The 21,825-nt window shown below is 41.1% G+C and overlaps 2 protein-coding genes and 1 long non-coding RNA gene across 4 annotated transcripts in view; 1 reads left to right on the top strand and 2 right to left on the bottom strand.

The window, feature by feature from the left end:
• LOC143325015 (uncharacterized) overlaps positions 1-21,825 on the top strand; it is a 28,770-nt gene that overhangs the window by 5,420 nt on the left and 1,525 nt on the right. The gene's annotated exons all lie outside the window — the stretch shown is intronic.
• lsr (lipolysis stimulated lipoprotein receptor) lies at positions 563-14,736 on the bottom strand. Of its 2 annotated transcripts, XM_076737464.1 has the most exons (11): positions 14,555-14,736; positions 12,780-13,109; positions 11,335-11,454; positions 10,967-11,023; positions 9,523-9,669; positions 8,340-8,543; positions 8,001-8,057; positions 7,264-7,380; positions 6,374-6,665; positions 3,318-3,780; positions 563-1,336 (listed from the first exon to the last, which is right to left on the bottom strand). In XM_076737464.1, the coding sequence occupies exons 1-11, from the start codon at positions 14,592-14,594 to the stop codon at positions 1,301-1,303; spliced, it is 1,863 nt and encodes a 620-aa protein (XP_076593579.1). In that variant the 5' UTR covers positions 14,595-14,736; the 3' UTR covers positions 563-1,300. The 2 variants fall into 2 exon arrangements, with proteins under 2 accessions (XP_076593579.1, XP_076593580.1); XM_076737465.1 differs by lacking the exon at positions 10,967-11,023.
• Positions 16,452-21,261, bottom strand: LOC143325236 (uncharacterized). The gene is made up of 9 exons (XM_076738191.1): positions 21,162-21,261; positions 20,576-20,606; positions 19,832-20,340; positions 19,248-19,304; positions 18,743-18,997; positions 17,349-17,411; positions 17,182-17,222; positions 16,961-16,977; positions 16,452-16,725 (listed from the first exon to the last, which is right to left on the bottom strand). Exons 1-9 carry the CDS (start codon positions 21,202-21,204, stop codon positions 16,719-16,721), a joined length of 1,023 nt encoding a protein of 340 aa, XP_076594306.1. The 5' UTR covers positions 21,205-21,261; the 3' UTR covers positions 16,452-16,718.

Here is a 21,825-nt window from a genome sequence, read left to right as displayed (position 1 = left end):
ATGTCATCCCGCCTTTGCAAATTTTAACTTCATGCTGAGACGGTGTCAGAGAGGCACAGACTAAACCCCAGGCTTATTTCTGAAGCTGTAATTTGTGGTGTTGTTCTGATATAACAGTCCTGCACAGAGGATGCATGGTCTTGAATCCACATCTCTTTTATATTGTAAGCTTCACAGAGTACTTATCGCAGACTTCTTAGGGTGGACTGTGCTCGATAAGTACAGATGTTCCTGGTTTGTGTCCACCCCGAGTGCCACCGCACACGGCGAACTGAAGGGCTTCTCCTCCTGCGACTTTTAATGAAGCAGGAGCAAAGCAGCAGAAGTACTTAAGTCAATACCGAAAACGTCCAATAATGAACAACCAGAACTTCCTCAGTGTCTCAGGAAAGAGGGTCGCGTTTTAGTCTGAAAATCCAATGAACAACTGTTGTGATTAATTCGTCCCAAGTTCCAGAAAAACACAGACTGAGAGTCGACTGCAAATGTCTGCTGAGCCATGAAAGTACAATGACATGATGGTGTCATCTAGTGGTAAAACTCTGCAAGTCAAATGGCCTGACAACAGAGACCTTTATTGTAAAATTAGGTTTCATCAAATCATGATAAACATTTGCATTTTCAGAGCGTATGACTGGTCGGCTGTACAATACACTGCAGGTTAAAGGTGAAATTTTGTGTTTTAAAAAAAAAGGAAATAAAAAATAAAACATAAAACATAAGTACAATGTCGCACAACACAATTTCTAACCAAGATTATTTTGTTCACCAGGTTTCTAAACACACTGAGCACGACTGAGACGACGACAAGCAAAGACAAAATCAGTTCCTGTAAATATACATGGTTTTTCTTATAAAAAACAAATTTTCACAAGTTAAAAAAAGCCAGAAAAATCTATAGACCCCTACACATCTACATGAGCATCTGTACCGAGGAACCAAAACTACATAAAAACGTTAAAGTTGAAACCAATCAGGAAATGTTTACTCGTCAAGATGTTAAACACCTTTGCAGAGAACTATTCAACAACTTGACTTTCACATCTACAGCTAAATATCTGTACACTCTAAGGCACTTGTGGCAGCCACAATGTTTTATACATGAAGAGGCACTTTTCATCTGCGCACCTCTTCCCGGTTAGAAAAGTGTTCGTACACATTCAGCAGAAATTCACGATCATTTTCCTCGAAGTGATGCGACGTGGATATCAGGCTAGCACATTAGCAGAGCGGCTAATATTTACAGTGTCAGAAATCATCTGGTCCCGGGTGGAGGCCGCCGCTCACGTCGCGCCTGGTTTTACACCACCAGGCTCTCCCGACTCACGGCTCCGTTCTGCAAGACAACAAAAGTCGTGTCAACTTGACAAATGAGCTGGAAGAAAAACGAATAAAATGAGCTAATGAACAACCTGTCCGCATTATTCATGTTATCGCTGCCGTACACCAGTCTACCACAGGATTATATTTAATTCTATTCTCCTTTATATTTTATTGCTATATTTCAACTCCGGCTCTGTTTTATGTCTTAGATTCTCATTTTCTTTAATTACGTGATTTTCTTTTCATACATTTTGTATGAGCACTGAGAGCAAAGGCTTTCATTGCCAAGGCCTGCTTCCCTGTAGCTGTTGTGCTCATGACAAATAAAGACCTTGAATGTGAATTCATTTAATCTCATTTCAGGCGACACAGTCAGACTTAAAGAGGAGGTGATATTCTAGATTTTTCTGGTCTATACATCCAGTCCAAAATCAACAAAGCATCAGTCCGTCTCTCCATCTTTTCCCCTTAAGAAATCTTTAAAAACAGGCTAAAAAGCTAAAACTGCAAAGGTTCAGCCACAGATTAACTCAACTAAACGACAATGGGGAATCAAGACGGTGGATATCAACTGTGTGTGTTAAGCCAGCTTTTCTTCATCAGGCTCTGTGCATGTTCCCATAAAAAAAGGGTGTCTGGGGCGTCTTTTGACTCGTCTTTTGCACAAAATGTACAGATTGTGTGCCGCCTAACTCAGCCAAAAGGAACAGGTGGTTATGAGGGAAAGGTATGAAGAGTATAAAAAAATAAAAATAAGGCATAAAGCAGCAAATAAGGCAAGAGAGGAATGCTCAGTAAACTGCTAATGGTGTACATTTGTAAATTAATATCAGTGCACGTTCAATGCCTAAAGTTTAAATCTAATGTGAAAACTGTACAAGCTCTTAAACTTTGTACTAAGCTAAGACTCGCTGCACACGCACCAAATGTTAGTTGGATGAATTCATCGTTTGTCTTTTCATGGGATTTTTTTTAAAATAAGGAAACTATAGAGCATCATCACACTCATCCTTCAATCACAACAATCACATTTTTTCCTTAAAAATGCCCCAAAGCTCCTACTTAAAGGACAGGATCACAGTTTTTGACATGTGACGGGTTCCCATCATTCCTCCCGTTCATTAGATTAGATTCAACTCTAGTACCACTGCACAGAGTGTCAGATCTGCAGCCACAGTCCAGCCTCAACAGGACATGTGTTTTGGGCGTGCCCCTCCCTTAACAGCTACTGGGGACAGATATTTGATGTTTTTTTTCACACATCTGTAAACTAACCACAACCCCTGTATACCACCCCCAAAACTGTCATTCTCACAGTGAGGTGTAAGAGAGGTGTTGTCTTTTCTGCCTTTAGAAAAGCTGTGATATAAAGTATGTAAAGCCCGCGAAAACTTTACTTTGCTCTGGAGTTCTTTCATCAACTTCACTGAAAACTTTCCCTTCCAGTGACTGTATTATCTACCTGATTGTGACCATAATATTTAACCAGATGTATGGGTATACTTTTACTGTGAACTGAAATGAGATGTACCTGCCTAGATTCTTGTGATTTGTTTTTGTTTTTTGGGATTTTTTTTTTTTTTTTTTTGGGGGGGGGGGTTGGGGGGGGGGGGTTTGATTGTTTTTGTCTCCCTAGGGAGGGAGGGGTGGGGGGAGGGAGTGTTGTATGTTTATATATACATGTTATTTTGGTTGTTTGTATATTGTATATGACTGTTGTCATAACATGAAAAATGTCAAACAAAGTTTTCAAAAAAAAAAAAAAAAAAAAGCAGTGAAGTGATGTACATGCAAAGTGTAAGTGTACAGAACAAACCGTGAGTGGCAGATTCGCGTATTCTGAGATATATTCAGTCTGAATTACGAGAAACCAGTAAAACCGGTTTCAGTGTTCATGTGGGCACCTGACTCTCGATAAATGACAGACTTGAAGCCGTCCTTCAAAGTTATTCTGAAAAACCACAAACTGAATGTGAAGGTACGGAGTGACTCACCTTGCGAAGGTTACTTTTCTTTGAAGATGACACACTTTCATTGTCACTGTACGGTGGAGGCAGAGGGGGTGGGTAGTCATCACGGCGGCCGGGGTACCCAGCAGGTGGGTTTTGAGGAAGTGGCGGGGGGCCGCGTGGCGCCCTGCCCCGATCCGAGCGGTCGCTCTCGCTGTCCAGTCGATCCCGGCTGCGTGCCCTCTGCTGCTCGCCCATCCTCTTCCTCTCCATGGCTTCTCGCAGGAAGCTGTCGTCATAATCATCTCGCCCGCCCCGACCGTCGCCGCCCGGCCGGCGACCCCTCTCCAGGTCCATCAGGTCGTCACGGCTGCGGCTGCGTCTCCCCGGGAGGCCGCCGTAGCCCCCTCTGTCTCCTCTCCGGCGATCTTCGGGGGAGTAGTCACGGCGCCTGCGGTCATCGAAGTCGTATCCGCTGCGGGCGCTGCTGCTCCACCCGTCGTCCGAGCTAAAGAGACAAAAAGAAGCACATTGAGGGGAAACAGAAACATACTGCGGCTGATGCTCTGTCACAGGATTAGCTGCTGAATAGAGTTTAAGACAAGCTTAAACTTAAGCCTCAGACTCATTGCTGTGCCCTCAGTTCCAGTTCAAACCACAGTTGAGGTTTAGGTTACACCCGGACGTTAAAGTCACCTCACTGCACCACATCTGAGGTTTAACGTCTGTGTCTCTATACGGGGTCAGATTATAGCTGTCAGATCAATCTATTAGTTTTCTTATTCAGCAATAAACAACTGACATTTGTTTAAGTAGAAGAAGCCATAAATTCTAACATGTCAACTTGAATGTGAGTTCCCTGAACAGTTAGTGAAATAATAAATCTGAGAAAACTAACTTGCAGCATTACAAAGACCCAGATTTTGCAGTGTTTAAATAGAAACAGCACAAGTGCACAGCACGGCATTGCAAAGATGAGGTGGACTGTCTGTTTAGCCACAATTTAGATACAGTGCTCTCAGTATGACTGGTTGACAATAGGTAAAACCACCAAAAACCACCTCTGAAGCTTCCAGCACATAGTCTCCTCTCAGTTTGGAGACCCCACCCAGTGCGGGACTTCAACTGAAATGTCATTTCTGGGATGGCTGAATTAAGATTCCCCCTTAAACTCTTCTATTTTCTACATTTTACTTACTGAACTGTACTTTCTGATGCACCCTCTTAAACAATAGAGGAATAGCTCCACACTATTGTACAAAAATGAAAGAAAATAACAAAGAGAAGCATCAGCTTTGTATCTCCTTATTCTCTGGTTGTGCTTCATCCAAACATGATTATGATATATTTACACGACTTGTAATTTACATATTATTTTCCTCTAAATTCAAACTTGCACTAAACCTTTTGCTTTCCTGGTAATCTGTCAAATTCATGACTATTCTGTTTCTATAATAAGGAAAAACAGGACCCCACCATGATCGTGGTCATGATGGTCATTGTTTATATTGACATAACTATGGACATAATAAACAGCTGAAAGGAAAAGAAAAAAAAAGGAGAAAAAAAAGAAATTTAGGGAAAATTATTATGAAACTTTTCTAAATCTGCTGCATACTTAAAGCTAGAGTAGTTTTATTTAATCTAGAGGCATTTTATTATGTTTCTTGAAATTCTCTTTACGTCCTGACAAAATGCAAAAATGTCCCTGTTTAACAGAGTCGTTTATTTACGCATTTATTAAAAGCCAGTCGTCTTCCCAGCGCTCTCTCATGGACTCGTCCTCCAGCAGGTCTGATTTGCTGGGAAGTTTTTGGATGGAGGATTCTCTGATGCGTTACCAACCTCGGCTTACATCATATATCACATTTACATAAAAATGCAGTGTGGGTGATGTTGACAATATGGAGGTTTTGAAGTTGAGTAGGAAAGGAAAAAACAGAATCACGGGTGGTTTTCGTAGTATCGTTATTACATGAAGGGAGAGTGGCAATTTTTAGAAGACATAATGTGCGTGCGGGAAGCCCCAAACTCAGCGCACACACTCAACTAGAAAGACAGTGTTATCACAGTTCTGGGGAACCGAGATGAGATGAGTCTCAGCTTGAATCCCTGTGTTAAAGATGCTTAAATCACAAAAAGAATTATAGTAAATATACTATATTTCTACACTCATACAAAGTGTAATTATACTATACATACATACATACATACAACTAGCATAATTATGTTATATATACATACATAGTAGTTCAAGGTACTTCACTTGCCATTTTCAATTTTCCAGATAACAAGTAATTAGATTAAGGTGCAGCTATAGTTTTTCAGGAGGAGTTTCAAAAATTCTTCTACTTCAGCCTTTAACAAATAAACTTTTTTTGAAGATGATCCATTAATTTTATTTTATTGATTCCTTTATCTTTTAATAATTGGGACCAACATATGTACTAAAAGGGACATCTTGCAGTTCAAAAATAAACCTGAAGGTTTACTGAAGTGTGAAGATCTGGGATGCATGTAACCACAGTCAGAGGCCAGGAAGAACAAAAAAGGGGTTTGCACGCAACGAGTCTGTCAGATTGCCCTTTTAATTCAGTTCTCGGTTCTACACAGAGGGGACTACCTATAATCTATATTCCTTTGTGCAAACCCTTTTTGTACCAGCAGTTGTCACTTGTGGAACTTGCTGACGCGCCTGTTCATTATTCATCATGTGGTAAACGGCAGTGGAGGCCGACCAACACGGGCCACCATGTACAAAGCTTCGAGTCAGCAAGCTTAATAAATTATGTTTTAACATTTAAATTTAGCAAATATATCAGTTTTTACTGCAATACTTCAAATGACATGAACATTGTGCTCGAATGATGTCAGTCCCTGAGCTTCTGGTCTGGAGCCTGGAACCAGTTACAGACAGATGTGCAGCCACATATCATGGTCTCATGGTCTTGAATATTTTTTTCTCAATAGTAAAAACAGGCCTTTCAGCATTCATGTTTAGATGTTAGTCTTGTTTTCTAAGCTCAGTTCCTGCAGCTCCACCTAGCTTCCACTGTGAAATGAGGTGATAACGGTAAGGAAGCCAGGGAGGTGAGACTCACCCTCTCCTGCCTCTGGGCTCATCTTGACGCTGGTGTGGTGAATCTCGCCCGTAGCGCCGTCCAATGTCGTCAAGGTTGTCCATTGAGCGGGCACGCACACGATCCCCCATGTACCCTCCGCCACGGCGTGGGTAGTCATCACGGCGGCGGCCTTGCTGGGAAACACTGCTGATGGTGCTCATGGCTTCATCCCGGTCGTAGACCGTGGCCAGAGGCGGCGGCTGGGGACGACCCCCGCGACCTCGAGGCTCCAGGTTATCATGCAAGGAGCTGACTTCACTCATGTTATCCACTGAGGGAGGAGAACCAGAGAAGAAGAGACCGTAAGTAGACCAGAGGAAAATAAAATGTATTTGGTCACATTTGGACTTTATGAAATTAAGTATCTTCAAGGAGATTACAGGATTCTAATACACATGGACTTTCAGCTGGACAAGGCCAAAAGAGAGATCCAAAGGCCTCCCCAGGGGGCGCCGGAGAGTTGAACGAGAGGCACAGCTACTTCAGTGAATTTAAGTCATTCGGCATACTTTTAATGGTGCCAATTTGCCAAAATGTGAATAAATATTGATATAAGAAAATGCAGAGAATAAAGAGAATAGCAGTGGCTAACTGTGGCTGGCTGTACAACAGCCCATTCGATGATAGCTTTATTGTTTCTGTAGTCGTAATGGTGTCAGCATGTTTTCATCTATCAGATTAGCATGACTCCATTTTCACAGAAAAGTCCGATTTCACACTGAGCTGATTGAAAATGAGATCCACTTTAAAATACAAGGACGCCGGTGAGTAATTACACTTGGCAGTAGTCCTCTAACAAGTTGATTTATTCTCTCCAACAGCTGGGGCATAACTGTGCCCACAACAGCAGGAAGTGATGAGTGACTCACAGCGGTTGTAGTTAGCAGGTCTGGATGGGTCCAATTTGGAAATCTCCTTCTCCATATAGTAAATGGCACGTGTGGCGTTCCCGTCCGGGTCCACTTGGATACGATACCCACTGCGAGCTGATGGGAAGAAGAAAGAAGATTTCAGCTTCTGCAGCTTCACGTAAATACTTTGAACTGGCCCTGATCCCAACCTGAGTCCTTTAACATTAGGTGTGTACCAATAACCAATCATGAGTCGAATGTGACACTGACATTTACATAAATGTTGATTTCACGTATCTGACACAGTGAAAACAAGTGTAGCTATTAAATCTAACACATCTTATTTTTCATGAGCTACTTGATCCAAAGACCAAAGTTCCTGGATCAAAACTTTAATGTTGAAAAGCTTAAATTGTTGATATGAGAGAACTTAAACGGGGAGTGAATTATATTCTTTTAATACAGCCTGTTTTTCATGCCATGTGTATTTGGAGATCCTGAAGAGAGAAAAGGCTAAAATGACCGGGATGGCATCTGAAACTAATCATACTGCAAATCAGTTTTGATGAGTTCCTTAAACGGATTGTTATTTTCTTTCAAAAGAGCAGAGACAAAGCGAACCCACACTGGAAACACATATCATCATCTTTCTATTACGTGATTTGAAGCGTGAAAATGTGTATGAATGGGCAGGTTTTGCGGCACAGGTGGCAAAACTACAATACATGAACCCCCCCTACCCCCCATCTACTCACTGTGGTCTCCTCCACCATCTGGGTCATGCAGTAAAGGCACCTGGGAGCCCTGTCCAACTGCACAGACACAACAAAACCAATTCAAATTCAACAAAGCTCCACATTATACAAATCACATCTTGCATAGCACCTTTCATACAGGAACTGCAGCTCAAAGTGCTTTTCAACAACAGAGAGCCGTATCGGACTGGGCATTCTATTGCGTCATTATGAAACTCATATTTTCAGTTAACCGACTTGAGTTGAGTCCACTCAAACTGTACACAAGAGAAGGGCTGCAGAAATGACTCAGCAGGATGGAAAATCCAAAAGAGCAGTTTCAACGCGAGCAGCTCTCACCTGAGCTGGCGCCATCGTATTCTCGGGCGTAACCGTTGTTTGGCTGTGCGACTCCGAGTCCGTTGGGTAGAGGAAGCAGGGGCATGCCGGGCTGGTTCAGCAGTGGGCCGCCGTATGCCGGCTGAGCGTACATACTGGGAGCATACAGGGTGGGAGCATATTGACTGGCAACAATTGACTTCGCTGCTTTTCCTGCCTCGTACACTGTGAAAGACAGAGGGCAGTTAAAGAAAACGTGATCGTGTTGAACACAAGAGAAAAGGCAAAGAAAAATGTCTCCTGCAAGGACAGAAACTAACACAGAGCAAATGTTTACTTCTGGCTGAAATGATTGATGCCACACTTGTGTCTGTCTGTCATATATGTAGCTATAATCTGCAGCTGGTTAGCTTAGCTTACACTGACAAAAAGGCTACACAAAACCACAACTTGTTGTTTTAACGTTTCAGTTTTTGTACAGATTAAACAAACTAAATATAAAATTAGTGACCATTAGAGGTGCTGGTAGACATTTATTTAAAGCCAGGAAAGCTATTTCCCCCTGCTTGCTTGCTTTTAAGCTAAGCTAAGCTAAGCTAAGCTAAGGTAAGCAGCTACTGGTGGCAGCTTCATATTTACTGTACAGACATTAGAGTCTTCTCATCTAACGCTCAGAAAGAAAGCGAATATATTTCCTAAAAGGTCAAAGTATTGCTGTAAAAATGAAAAGACTGTTTCGTGGAATATAATCTTTCCTTTATGTGATTAAAACAGTGACTCAGACTGTGCTTTATCACCCTTGTGGTTAGCACTCCTGTACATTATGTACAATAAATGCAAATTGGAACTCGGTTTGTGAGGCAGTTTGCTTAAACAATCCAGGAATGAAGGAAGCTGTAAAATGTAGGTAAATTCTGACTGTGTGTTTGCATTTATGTTCACTTTACACTTAAAAACCCTCACAAAGTACAGTACAACAGCACATCACATGAAGAAGTGCAGTACAATTTCTTTCCTTTTTCTTTCATGTTACAGTCAAACTGGACATGGTTTGGCATTTTTTAATACTTTGAATTTTAATATTCACATTTGGCATTTGATATGCAGTGCACACATTTTAGTCCAAAAAAATAAATAAATAAAAATACCCAGCCCCAGTAATATCCACAAGTGCAATGTCATTGGCTTTTCATTTGGTACTTACATGCTCGTGGGCAGCAGCAGCGGTCGGGGCAGCACGGACACCTGATGTAGCAGCAGCAGGTGTGTGGACAGCACTGGCACCAGCAGATCCCGATCAGGAGCAGCAGCAACAGGAAGCCCAGAACCACCAAGACAACCAGGAGCCAGTCTGTGTGGGCCAGCAGGGGTCGTGTCAGAGACATTTATATCAAAGTTTTACATCATCAATCCACAAGACTTGATTTTGCTGGTAACATCCAGAAAATACGAAAACAATTTTGAGACAGTTATTTTATATTCACACAATTTGGAGATTTAAACATCAAACTTCGGTTAGTTTGCAGCCCTGAGCTACGGATGTAGAAAAGAAGAGAAAATGTCAACGTAGTCAAACAGGAAGTAGCAGCAGCAGCAGTCTGTGGCTTGACCACTACACTCCAAGAGCACTATCATCTAATCACAGGTGGTGTGGCTCTTAGGTTATAACTGCAAACAATCCCATTAAATCGCTGGCTAGTGCTTCGATTGCATTTTTGTCATTCAGTGTTCAGATCAAGAAAACAAATTAACCACAGTGGTAATTTAGGTATTTTTTAGCGTTTTGTCAAACCGGTAAATCCAGTTTGTTCTTGCACCCAGAGTCTGCAAGTCAGCTCAAGCAACACACACCACTTAGGAAAGAAACAAAAACAGCCAGACACTGTTCGCTCAAAAGAATCAACTACAGTGAAGCTAGTTTAGCAGAGCACAGTGTAAAAACAGTCTTTGACTGTGTACACTGATAAGGTAATGTGTGCTGAATGTGTGTCCTTTTGTTGCAACCAGGCAGCTACAGAAAGTCACACATGGGAGCTGAGCCATATTAGAGAAACTGATAAATGAGAGATAAGGAGGAAGTGAGAGAAAACGTTTAGGATGCACAAACAGAACAGCATTATATAGTTAAATGCAGGAGGCGATTTGAGGGCAGATGAGGGGGGGGGGGGGGTGTCATTACCGTTGTTAGCAAAATGGCCAAACTGCATCTCCCTTTTGAAGCTGCCATCCCCCCATTAGTTAAAAAAAGGTAACTGAGTAGAAAGACGGAAGATAAGTGGAAAAAAAAGAGTTAGAAATGTCGCAATTATGGTTAGGGCTTCCTACAACAATGTCCCCTAAGAGCAGGGGGCTGCTCCCATTGGGCCATATCCCACGTTAAAAATTAACAAATCATGACTAAATATTCGCTCACAACAGGATGTTTTTATCACTCGTAGCTGCTACTCGTGTGTAATTAATCACGTACTTTGAGTTTGATCAAAGGAAAAATACACTCATGAATCTTTTAAAACACACAGCCTGGGTGACCTCAAGCAGTGCAGCCGGGGTGCTGGATAAGAGTTATTTGCCAATCCCATCAACTTTACAGCTGAACCTCATCCTCCCTCTAACACCTCTACTGAGCTATATCAAGGTGCTTGTACTACCTTCCATAACCAGTAAGTCAATGCCAGGCAGGAGGTCAGTAGTATTTGACTTTCTCTCTGTGAAAGAAAGATAAGGCCACAATTACTTTAAAGTGGTATCAGTCTAATTTTCTGCCAACAACCCACGACTCTAGACTAGTTCAAAGCCCGGCTGGTGGCAATTCCACTGACTCTGCACCTGCCCCCACACAAACTCAGCACCAACTTGGAAAATCCGTCAGGTCCTGTCTGTTTGAATCATTTCCCCTTAATTATTTCAAAACCTTATGTACAACTTGTGTAACTGTGTGGGTGGGGGGAAGGGAAGCTTAGAGAAGACAAGCAGTTTTTACATGCATATCAGAGTGTGACCACATGGTCATACTTACCCAGTACAATTAACTCTGTGTAATCTTCACCGTTTCCGGTGAGGTCCTGGGAGGAGACCACAGAGCAGACGTAGACGCCGCTGTCGCCCCAAGCCGTCTGCGCGAAATTCAGGTCTGCATCTGTGACAAACGACAGAGCCACAGGTTGGACTTCAGTTTTAAAGTAGCTACAGGATCATTATCCACTATCATTACAATCTCATGATAGTGAGGCCTGATAATGATCCCCCTGCAGTATTTTGACATCTCAGACATGGCGAGAGTATTCTTCCACACCCGGGTCTCTTTCAGCTCCAACTCCAATGAGGCCTCGCTATGTTTTTTCCAAACACACATGAGAAACACACTTTGGTTCACTCCTAAACATTAAAGTTTCCCAGTAACGTCTGTCAAAATTAAGGCTGATCTGATCAATCACTAATAGATGGAAGGCTGAGTGTCTGACATCTCTGCTCTGGAGCCAGGCAGCGTGAAGTGATCAGCTGTTCCTGCTTAAAGCCCCATCGTGAGTGTGAGAGCAGGTGGTCTGTGAGGATGAGCCACACAAGCGTGAACTGAGCTGTGGTACAATTCATTCTGCACCTGCGGAGGCAGATCTGCCACCGTCCCCACCCACAACGATGATGTAGTGTAGAAAGTGTAGTATTAAAGCAGGTTTTTAATATGTTAAAGGCTTTACAGACCGACCTCTGGAAAGTGTTTAAGTGATCATGATTTTGTCCAAAACACCAAAATGAAATATCACAGTGTTGTTCCACGCGCACAGTACAGACGATACTGGGCAGCCATTGTTTTAAAAGCTGATATCGCTCTTCATCATTGCATCAGTTCATCACTGTGAGCATTTTTCATGTAAAATGCAGTCATAAATGCACTGGTTTCAGTATGTTTCTTCTCCTTTTCTTGTTCCTCTTGAGTGTTCAATACATGCAAAGTGTTCCACCTGGACTCATGCTTATTCAGTTAGACCAGCAGGTCTATACAGAACTGAAAGTGAAAACAAGTCATACTCTGACGTCGTGTGAAATGAGTGTAGCCCACAGCCTGTTTGAGACATGGACGTAGTGTCTGTGACTTCACTTACAGGTTTACTGAAGAGCCATTATACAAAAACTCAAAGATATTCAATTTACTACAATATTAAGACAATGAAAGCAGCAAATTCTCATAACTGGGAAGCTAAAACAATCAAAAATTACACAAACAATTAACTGATGATCAAAATAGCTGCCAAATAATTTTCTGCTAATTGACCAATCTGTTGCAGCACTTTTCTTAGACTGATAATTGCTGTTTTTGATTTCATAGCATACTTTCTTTTGGAATAAATGACATATTATGGACATTTTTTCAGTCTAAATTTACCTGTCAAGTTAAAAAAATCATACCCAGTCTTTGAAATCATCTTCAGATGCAAAGTAAAGCGGAGGTTTCCATCTACTCACTGTTTAGGAAGCTGATCTTGCGGCCCTGGTAATCCGAGCCGAGCGTCACGGTGCTGCCTCGCTTGGAGGCCACGATGCGCACCGTCCTCTGGCTGTCGGCGCACTCGATGTTGGGGTCATAATTGGGGTTGTTCTGAGACAGGATGTTCTCTGCACTGCCGGGATTCAGTGCAGCCTGGATGGGGTCCCGGCAATAAGATTTATACCTCCACGTGACAACAGGAGGCTCGGTGGCAGTTGTCTGGTAGTTACAGGTGAGGGTGACGGGCTGGAAGAGGATGACGATGTACCTCTTTGTGGGGCACTGGACCGAGATGGCCGTGATGGACTCTAGACAGAAATAATCAAAGTCAAAGTCAAAGTCACTTTTATTTGTCAATTTCTTCACATGTACTTAACATACAAAGGAACTGAAATTGCGTTTCGCACTGCCCCGGCATAGACAAGACAACAGTAGGTGCAGAAGCACGACAGGACAACAAGACAACAGGACAAAAAAAAGAATCTAAACCCTAGGGTAATATTAAATAAATAAGTTGTATAGCTTAGGGCTTATCCCATAGCTAGTGCTAACGACATGAGGACGTAACAGGACAGGACAAGACTCTGAGTACAGTAGGTGTTTCACATTGTGCATGAGAAGTATTGTACTGTGAGGTAGCTTCTCAGGTATAATAATAATGTTAATACCGTTACTGACATTTTGTGATATTAGGTCAAAGTCTCCCATTGGTGTACAATAACCATGGGCGTGGCACATGACAAAGAGTATTTCCTTGCCGCCAGTATCACTGAGACTGGGTGCGATGAGTCACCCCAGATGCCTCTGAGTTTTCAGCCTGACCATTACAGCTGAGTAAATGATGACAGCTATGCATACTTGGTCAGAGAACACAGGAATAATTGATACCAGACTGGATAGAGTCAAGAGTTGAGGTTCTGGGCTTTTCATTCATTTGTTAACAGTAAGAAGCTGTCACCAGCCAGACTTGTAAGTGGAGCTGCTCACTTGTTGGCCACAGACACAGTGTCTGCTGTCACTTAACTAGACTTTCCTATCACCCTGCAACAGTTCCCATATTGATTAAGTTAAATGTTAAACCTTACAACACAATTTAAACAAAAAAGTCTAAGTCGTGTGCTCTGACTCAGACTTCCCTCATCCTGCTGCCTTGTAACTCTGCTTTTAAAAGGCGTTTCTAAATTCAAATGACTTATTTACTGACTTTCTACAGGAAGGACACGAGAGGGGACACACACACACACACACACACACACACACACACACACACACATACATACACACACACAGTGTGGTTTGCAGATGCCACATTCAGCAGAAACATTTCCTGACATTTGCCCCAACTGCATTCTTCTCCATTTCTACAGAATAATGTCTCACGTTTGTTGTCACATTGATTAAATGTGTAACACATCATCATCATGTGTTGGTATCTTTAAAAAAAAATAAAAATAAAAAAAATCAAAGTGTTTATCCTCTGTCGGTTTTGTTTATTTTTTCTGCCATAAAAATTTCTAGAATGTCAACAAAGTAAAGAGTTATTGTGGACTCCTTAACAGCTTGTTATATGATTCAAAATACAACATGTTCGCTAAATAACCCCTAAAATGAACATAAACAGGCCCAAAACAGTCGTTACACGACGAAAATATCAAAGGAATGTGTCGAAATCGAGAGAGACAGTATCTCAGCGGCCTTTTCACGGAAGAGGGCCCACCCTGACCGTAAAAAAACAAAAAACAGGCCGACTTACCTGTTGCCATTAAAGCGGCGATGATTAACGTCCAGAACATTTTTAGTCCTCTATGAGTCGACTCAACGTATTCTCACTTTATCAAATACACACAAAAAAACGCAGTTTATGCATAATATTGGTCGGAACTGTACTTTTCTTCAGCCAGGTAGCTCCAGCTCCATTTTGTCTCTTTGTGAGTTGTAGGCGCGGGGAGTACCTGAACGCCCCACGTCAGCCGCGCAGCCAACAGGTGAGCTTTCACAGACAGGTTGCGACACTCAGGGGTGTGTAACGTTGTCTGAATTGTTTTTTCGGTCGACGGAGGATTCATTTTAAATACATGGACCAGGTGGTGAAAGCAGAACCGTGGTACAAAATATAAAACAACCTGTTTGTCACTATTTTTACTCGCTCACATAGAAATTTGACAAAGAATTCGTGTTTCATTACCCTCCAGTTGGTACGACCCAGACGCTGATAACGCTATCAAAGCACTGTTTGTTAATGTTCAACCTGTTGGTGAGACGTGTGTGTGTGTGTGTGTGTGTGTGTGTGTGTGTGTGTGTGTGTGTGTGTGTGTGTGTGTGTGTAACCTAGTTACCAAGTAGTCCCAGTTCCTGCAGGTGACAGATTTTTCAGTTTTACCAGTGGCTACAGCCTGCTCGTGGAATATAAAGTACATTTACTCACGTACTGTACTTTAGTACAGCTTTGAGGTACTTGAAATTTACTTGCTTCTTCTGTGCTGCAGTTTAGAGGGAGATGATTTAACCCACTACATTTATTTGATGACTTTAGTAACTAGTTACTTAATGTTATAGAATATGATGTATTATCGGTTAAGAGAAGCTTCATTGATCCCTTGGTGACACTGATAGGCTACCCGGCACTAAATGTAATAAGTTCCACCTTGACCAGCTGTATTGTTAAAGTAACATTGATGCATCAATAATTATAGTCCTGTAATATGGTATACAGTACATATATGATTTTTAAATGGGACATTCTGCTTATGGAGTACTTTTACTTTTGGTACTTTAGGTACATTTTGATGCAAATACATTTGCACTTTTACTTAAACCGAAGTACTATTTTGAATGCATGACTTTTACTTTCAGCAGAGTACTCTGCATCGTGGTGTTGCTACTTTTGGTTGATGAAAAAGCAAAAAGCAAGTAAGGCCCTCTCTAGAGTCAGTGTTTGGTTTGTCCTTCCTGGGCTTCTGTAGAAACATGGAGGCACAACATGGTGGACTCCGTGGAAGAGGACCCGCTCCCTCACTCTAAACTAACAAAAACACAACAATTCTTATTTTCAGGTGATTAAACACCAATGAAAACATTATTATGAATATTATATTCCATTTCTGCCTGTAGATCCCCATATATCCTACATACTGGACCTTTATTTAGTAAAAAAACATAGCAAATTAAAGTTATTTATACAAAATCTAATCAACAAACTACCCAGCTGTACATAGAGTAGTTAAACCTTAAAAAAATATGCTCACACATTAATGCATCAATAGCTGTAATGTCATATATAGTCTTCAGAAAGTGGGTCATTCTGTATAATGGGTATGTTTACTTTAGGTATTCTAAGTACATTATAGTCATTTGTAGGCCCACCCTTGCACTTTTACTTGAGTAAAAATCTGAATGATGAATTTAATTCTACACTGTGGTACTTCTACTTTTATTTAGTTTAGAAATCAGATTTCATCCACAGCTGATAAAAACCACAGTGGCCTGGTCCAGTGTCTGTGTTAAATAAAGACAGAACCACAAGCTTTTAAAAGCTCATTTTAATTAAGACAGCAGGTACACATATTCATAAGGCCACTTTTGCAGAAAGGTCACTAATTTCAAGCATCATTGTCATCATTACTGTTGTTAGCTATGAAGTGGAGCTGAAAGCTGATTCATCAATTAAGCAGTTAGTTGATTGACAGAGAAATAATCTGCAGTGAGTTTCATAATTGATTAATAATTTCCAAGAAAAAAAATGTCAAAAGCTGTTTGTAGTTCCAGCTTGTCAGTTTGAAAGAAAAACCCTACACAGCTAATTTCTATAAAACATCTACAGAGACCATGGGATGGAACTACAGTCGGCTGGCGAGAGAAAAGCCTCAGCTGACTTCTTCTTCTTCTTGATCGTGCAGTGGTCTTCACTTTTGGCTAATTTAAATCCTATTTAAAGAAAAAAACACGATCTGAGTGTCTCGTGTGAATCTGTGGAGATAAAGATACTTGCTGTCCACTAGTGGGCGTCCTTTAGTTTTTGGAATTAATTTTTCAAATGAACGAAACTTTCTAGATAATGGTTCGGTAAGCACGAATGATTTTGTACCAAAATTGTTTAAAACTTAACTATGGAAACTAGAAATGATAAAGAAAGTGAACACATTAAAACAGACAAACCTACCTGCTCCTCTGGCAGCGCTAAAAGGAAAAGATTAAAAAAAAACAAAAAACAGATGTAAGCAGAGAAATGTGAAGCAGCACATCCAAAACATACATTCACTTTATCCTTTTAACCTAAATCACTTCAGTGACTCATGCAGAAACCTGGTTTGACATAGTTCTGTTTCTCAGTTGAACATGTTGAATGTTGTGTGATCGGTTACAATATTGAGTCACACTTACACAAGCGAGCACCAGCGCTGCCACCACGATCAAAAGGAGGACTGAGAAATGAAAACACATGGCTGACATGTTGGGTCAAGATAAAGATGAATCTGGTTTCTTTACAGGCACGTAGCTCGTCAATGTCAGCGTCAAACTGACACTCGGTGTGTGTGTTAAATACATACCCGAGCTAACAATCAGTCCAAGATGTGCAGAGCAGGTGCAGGAACAGGTGCGCTGCTGTGCACCTGAAGGAGGACAAAGAGATTAGAAGAGCATCAGGAAGACCACAAAACCGCCTGATTACCTTCTCATGTTTTAATGCAACCATACAGTTTATATGTCATAACATTTTATGATGCTTTCATGATGACAGACAGCCAACCTGAGGGTCTCGACCCCCACCAGGCGCCACCAAAGCTTCAAGGGGGGTTGTGGGGCCTTCTTGATTTTAAGGCATGTAAGAAAAAAAAATCAGTAGGCCTACGTATGAGCATTTCATTCATTTCTGTGAAAAAAAAAACAAACTTAAATTGTTGTTTTTTAAGTTTAGATAATTTTAGAAGATAAAACTGCAAATTGGCCTCATTCTGCATTAGAAAAGTATGCAGAAAAAACAACAAAGAGCTACTAGAACAAGGGCCAAACACTGAATTTGTCAAAAAGAGGCCTATTAAGTAGGTTTGAGTGTTAGAAATTAAAAAAATATATATGTGATACAGACATAGATTTGTATAAAAGGCTCCTAAAAACATCAGGAAGACTCATTCCTGATGCAAAATTCACGGAAGACGGCAAACTTCACCTGCGCTGAAACACATCAGGTGTTGCAAACGGCCAAACGTCTGCAATTTAGATGAAAAGTAAAAGACATCTAGCTTTTATATTACCACCGTATTATATATGTTCTTAACATGCACTCAGTTGCCAGTTTATTAGGTACACCTAGCTAAAACTAATGCAGTGTTGATTCCACTCTATGATCATCTGTGGTGCTGCTGAACTGTATTGTATTATACTGACATGTGTTTCTATTATTTGGTCGACCCTCATAAATAGGGAGGACAAAATAATAGAGACACCTGTCTAAAATTACTTTTAGCTAGGTGTACCTAATAAACTGGCAGCTTGTAGAATCAGGCGGGAGGTGAGGTCACTTTTAAAGTGAACAAAAACGGCCTTTGTTAAAACCACAGAGATTAAAACACTTTCATGAAATAAGTCGTTAAACTTTACAGAAAAGGAGCGGCGGTACCTTTTCACAGAGAAACTGGCAGATATTTTGGGACTGTTGTTTAGGTTGTTTACACACAGACTGCACTAAACAAAAACAAAGAGCAACCCAGAGAACATTTCTCAGTTTCCTGAGAAATACCCTAACAACTGTTTCAGCATTATTCCAAAGACATTATGTTACTGTGCAGCAAGACGTTGTTACCAAAAAGAAATACTGACAATGTCAGTGCTGAAATAAGTTATATGTAACCTCACTGTCTTTTCAACCACATGTAGTTCAGTCGATGTGTGGAATCTTGTGAGCAGCAAACAGCTGAGTTTAGTACATTCGTGTCATACGTACAGACTGGAGAGATGTTCGTAATGTGTTTTCCGTCACTATCTTCCACCTCCACCTTTCTGACATCCTCTGAGCAGATGATGTTGATGTTGCTGTGGTCATGGCACACAGTGCAAGTCATAGGAGTGGGTGGAGGAATTTCACAGCATCGTGGGAAGGTTTGATTGACAGCTCCTTTGTACAAGCAGTGGTCATCAGTGTCATATATGGTAATCAGCTTTGGGCATCTGCCCTTATCCTTGCAGGTAAAGCACTTCACTGTGGTCAAAACAAAGAGAGCATTAATGAGAAACAGATGTAAATATGGTATTAATGTGAGGAAATAAAAATTTCAGAGCAAGTCACTGAAAAAATCTTCCTATTCTATGATTTGAAATGATAAAATCAATTCAATCAACAGGCTTGCAAAATGTCTCTGTTGCAGGTTGAGCAGCTATGGCCAATAATATAAGAAAGCAATCAATTAGTTTAAAAAAAAAAAAAAATAAATACACTTTTCATCACATACCACCAGCCATGGCCTCGGAGACTGGAACAATGAATACCATCAGACAGAGGAGGTACACTGAAAATACAGACCAGAAAACAAAACAATTCTGATGAAATAATACAAAATATATTGTCCTCATGAAGCCGTGTTACAATCTAACTGCTGTGTTCGGTCTACTTTTCTGATGCCTATAATGTTGAGTTTGATGACGCTGTCATAGAGCTGTTAATTCCGTCGCATGTTTTTGTATTGAGGTCACAGTTAGTGATGGTGTTGTGCTGCATTGTGTTGCATACAGTCCAGTACAGCATCACCTTTAACTATGACCCCGATAATAAACTCATAATTCAGTTCACACATTTCTGACAATGTAAACAAAAACTGAACATTATAAATGTTGTAAAGGTGGGATTTATAGCAGAGATGTATTTACAGTAGACTGTACAGGTGTACCTAATAAAGTGGCCACTGAGTGTATATTACTTAAAGAACACTACATAAATGTGTATATTATTCCATTTTATTTATGATTAAAATGTATAGGAATGAAATGCTGAATAAATGCGTCAGTGATCATTTAAAATGAATAGAAATTTAATTACGTTTCCGGTTCTTTCCAGCAGCTCTTTTCCTGTGATGGGTGCGGTTTCTGACTTCTCCAGGGTCCACTGGTGAGCCTCTCTGCTTTTCTGGGTTTCCCCCGGGGTCCATTTTGATGCAGCTATCCTCTTCTGCTACCCCCACATCTGGCTTCTCCTCTGCACTGGCTGCTGCTCTGGGTAAAACCCTGTCAGCGTCCTCCTCCGGGTTGTTCTCTGATAGGGTTGATGCGGTTTGTGATAGAAAGTTGTTGTTTTGGCCCACAGCTACAGTGGATGGTGTTGAGAATTGTTCCCAAGCGCAAACAGTGAGGGACTCCACCTTTGGACCAGCGGCACGCCCTGACGATGGCTGTGACCAGATCTTTTCTGACATCTTAGGGCTCTCAAAGATGTCTTGTTCCTCTTTAGGAATGGGAATCACAAAGCTGCCTTTATCCACTACAGGCAAAGTACGTTCACTGTACTCATCACTGAACTTGTGCTGCATGTTGGAGGAGAGGCCTGCGTCGCTGTAAGATGAAAAAAACAAGAAGGCTTCCTTTACAGTTTTTTCAAAGTTGAAGCAAGAAGCACATGCTGGCGCTTCCGGAGAAGAAAACGTGAAATATATTTAAACGAATGATATTTTACCTGCATTCACAGAAACAAATACAAAAAGCAGCGAACATCGAAATGACAGTGCATTTCAGGATGCCCACATCTGAACGCTGCATATTTTCAAAGGACAATAAAAGAGAAACCTACCCGCTCTCCTGGCTGTGGACGCCATGGCCACCTTCAAGTGCAAAACATAAAAAACAGTAAATCTACTGATAACACTTATCATTTACGACCTTAAAGCTGTTTTTCCCTCCTAATCTTTACATACCAGCAAAAAAGTACTATCCAGGCATACTGTTCGCTTACTTTAAAAACAATCTCTTCATCCGTTTTAAAAAAATACACTCGAATGTTGTTCTTTAAAAATACCCGGATAATTAAACTCAAAACTCGGAGTAAATCAGATAAAATGAGCAACAGAAACTGTGGGAATGTAACTGTAACTCACAGACACGAGATCTTCATGCTGGTGATGCGATTTCTACTTCACTACTGGCACAGTTTCAGTTTCAAAAACATGAACAGAGTCATTTTTTTGGTGGTTGAAGTTAAGAAAACCTGTGTTTTGATCAAAAACTACGGGAGTTTAGCCCTCAGGGGAGACAGCTCGGATCCAGTTTGCAGGCCCAGAATGAATGAAACATGCAGCAGCCCCCGAAGATGACAGCAAAAAGCTTCCCACAGCACGACTAAAGCAGTCAAAAGATGGAATTCAAACGAATAAACTTACTTTCTGAACAAGGACGGCAAAAATAGTCCGTTGGATGAGTCATTGTTTTCAAACCGAGCAACAGAACAGAAGAGAAGATGGTCTTGGAACTCTTGAAATGGCTATGCACGATTCAGGAAATGTCTGACATCTCCATGAATTACAGAAACTGAAATACAATAACTCCATCTGGTGGAAGAAGGGAGTCCTCGTACAGTTTGTCATATGCAGTATTGTACAAGCTAAGCACGGGAGAAACCATGCGTCTTATTTATTTAACCTTTGCTGAAACATGTCGTCCCTCTTACAAAGATTTAATCATTTCTACCAGAAGAAACAGTGAGAGGCTCAGTTTATATCTGCTATTAAAATGTGTCACGTGAACATAATCTACCACTAAGCATTTACTTGGACAATTTAAGTGAAACAGTGAATCAAACCAGAGCATGACCAACACAAACCGACTTCTTCTTTCCTCCTCGTCATCCCTTTCGCTTTCGTTTAGTGGTTTTCTGTGTAGGAGGAGAAGGAGAGGAAAAGTCCTGCTGTTTGAAATCAGGGTCAAAGAAACAGCAACAGAAAATCAAGAAAAGAAACGCGTTCGTTTTCGGATTAATAGCTTCCTGTGGAATCACAGCTTCACAATCTAATTCCAGATCTTAACCCTGAATCTGGAGGACGGTTC

This window comes from Chaetodon auriga, chromosome 8 (assembly GCF_051107435.1).
Source record: "Chaetodon auriga isolate fChaAug3 chromosome 8, fChaAug3.hap1, whole genome shotgun sequence".
In the NCBI taxonomy this organism is placed as follows: Eukaryota; Metazoa; Chordata; class Actinopteri; order Chaetodontiformes; family Chaetodontidae; genus Chaetodon; species Chaetodon auriga.
The sequence above is the reverse complement of the archived record's forward strand: the minus strand, read 5'-3'. Positions and strand labels throughout refer to the sequence as shown.

Coding starts and splice junctions, on each gene's coding strand:
- lsr (XM_076737464.1), bottom strand. CDS start 14,594: ATGTTCTGGACGTTAATCATCGCCGCTTTAATGGCAACAG. Junction 7,381..8,000: donor AGATGGTGGAGGAGACCACA/GTGAGTAGATGG, acceptor TCTTCCCATCAG/CTCGCAGTGGGTATCGTATC. Junction 1,337..3,317: donor AGAAAAGTAACCTTCGCAAG/GTGAGTCACTCC, acceptor GTTGTCTTGCAG/AACGGAGCCGTGAGTCGGGA.
- LOC143325236 (XM_076738191.1), bottom strand. CDS start 21,204: ATGACTCATCCAACGGACTATTTTTGCCGTCCTTGTTCAGAAA. Junction 18,998..19,247: donor CTCCGAGGCCATGGCTGGTG/GTATGTGATGAA, acceptor TTTTGACCACAG/TGAAGTGCTTTACCTGCAAG. Junction 17,412..18,742: donor TACGAACATCTCTCCAGTCT/GTACGTATGACA, acceptor GTCCTCCTTCAG/GTGCACAGCAGCGCACCTGT.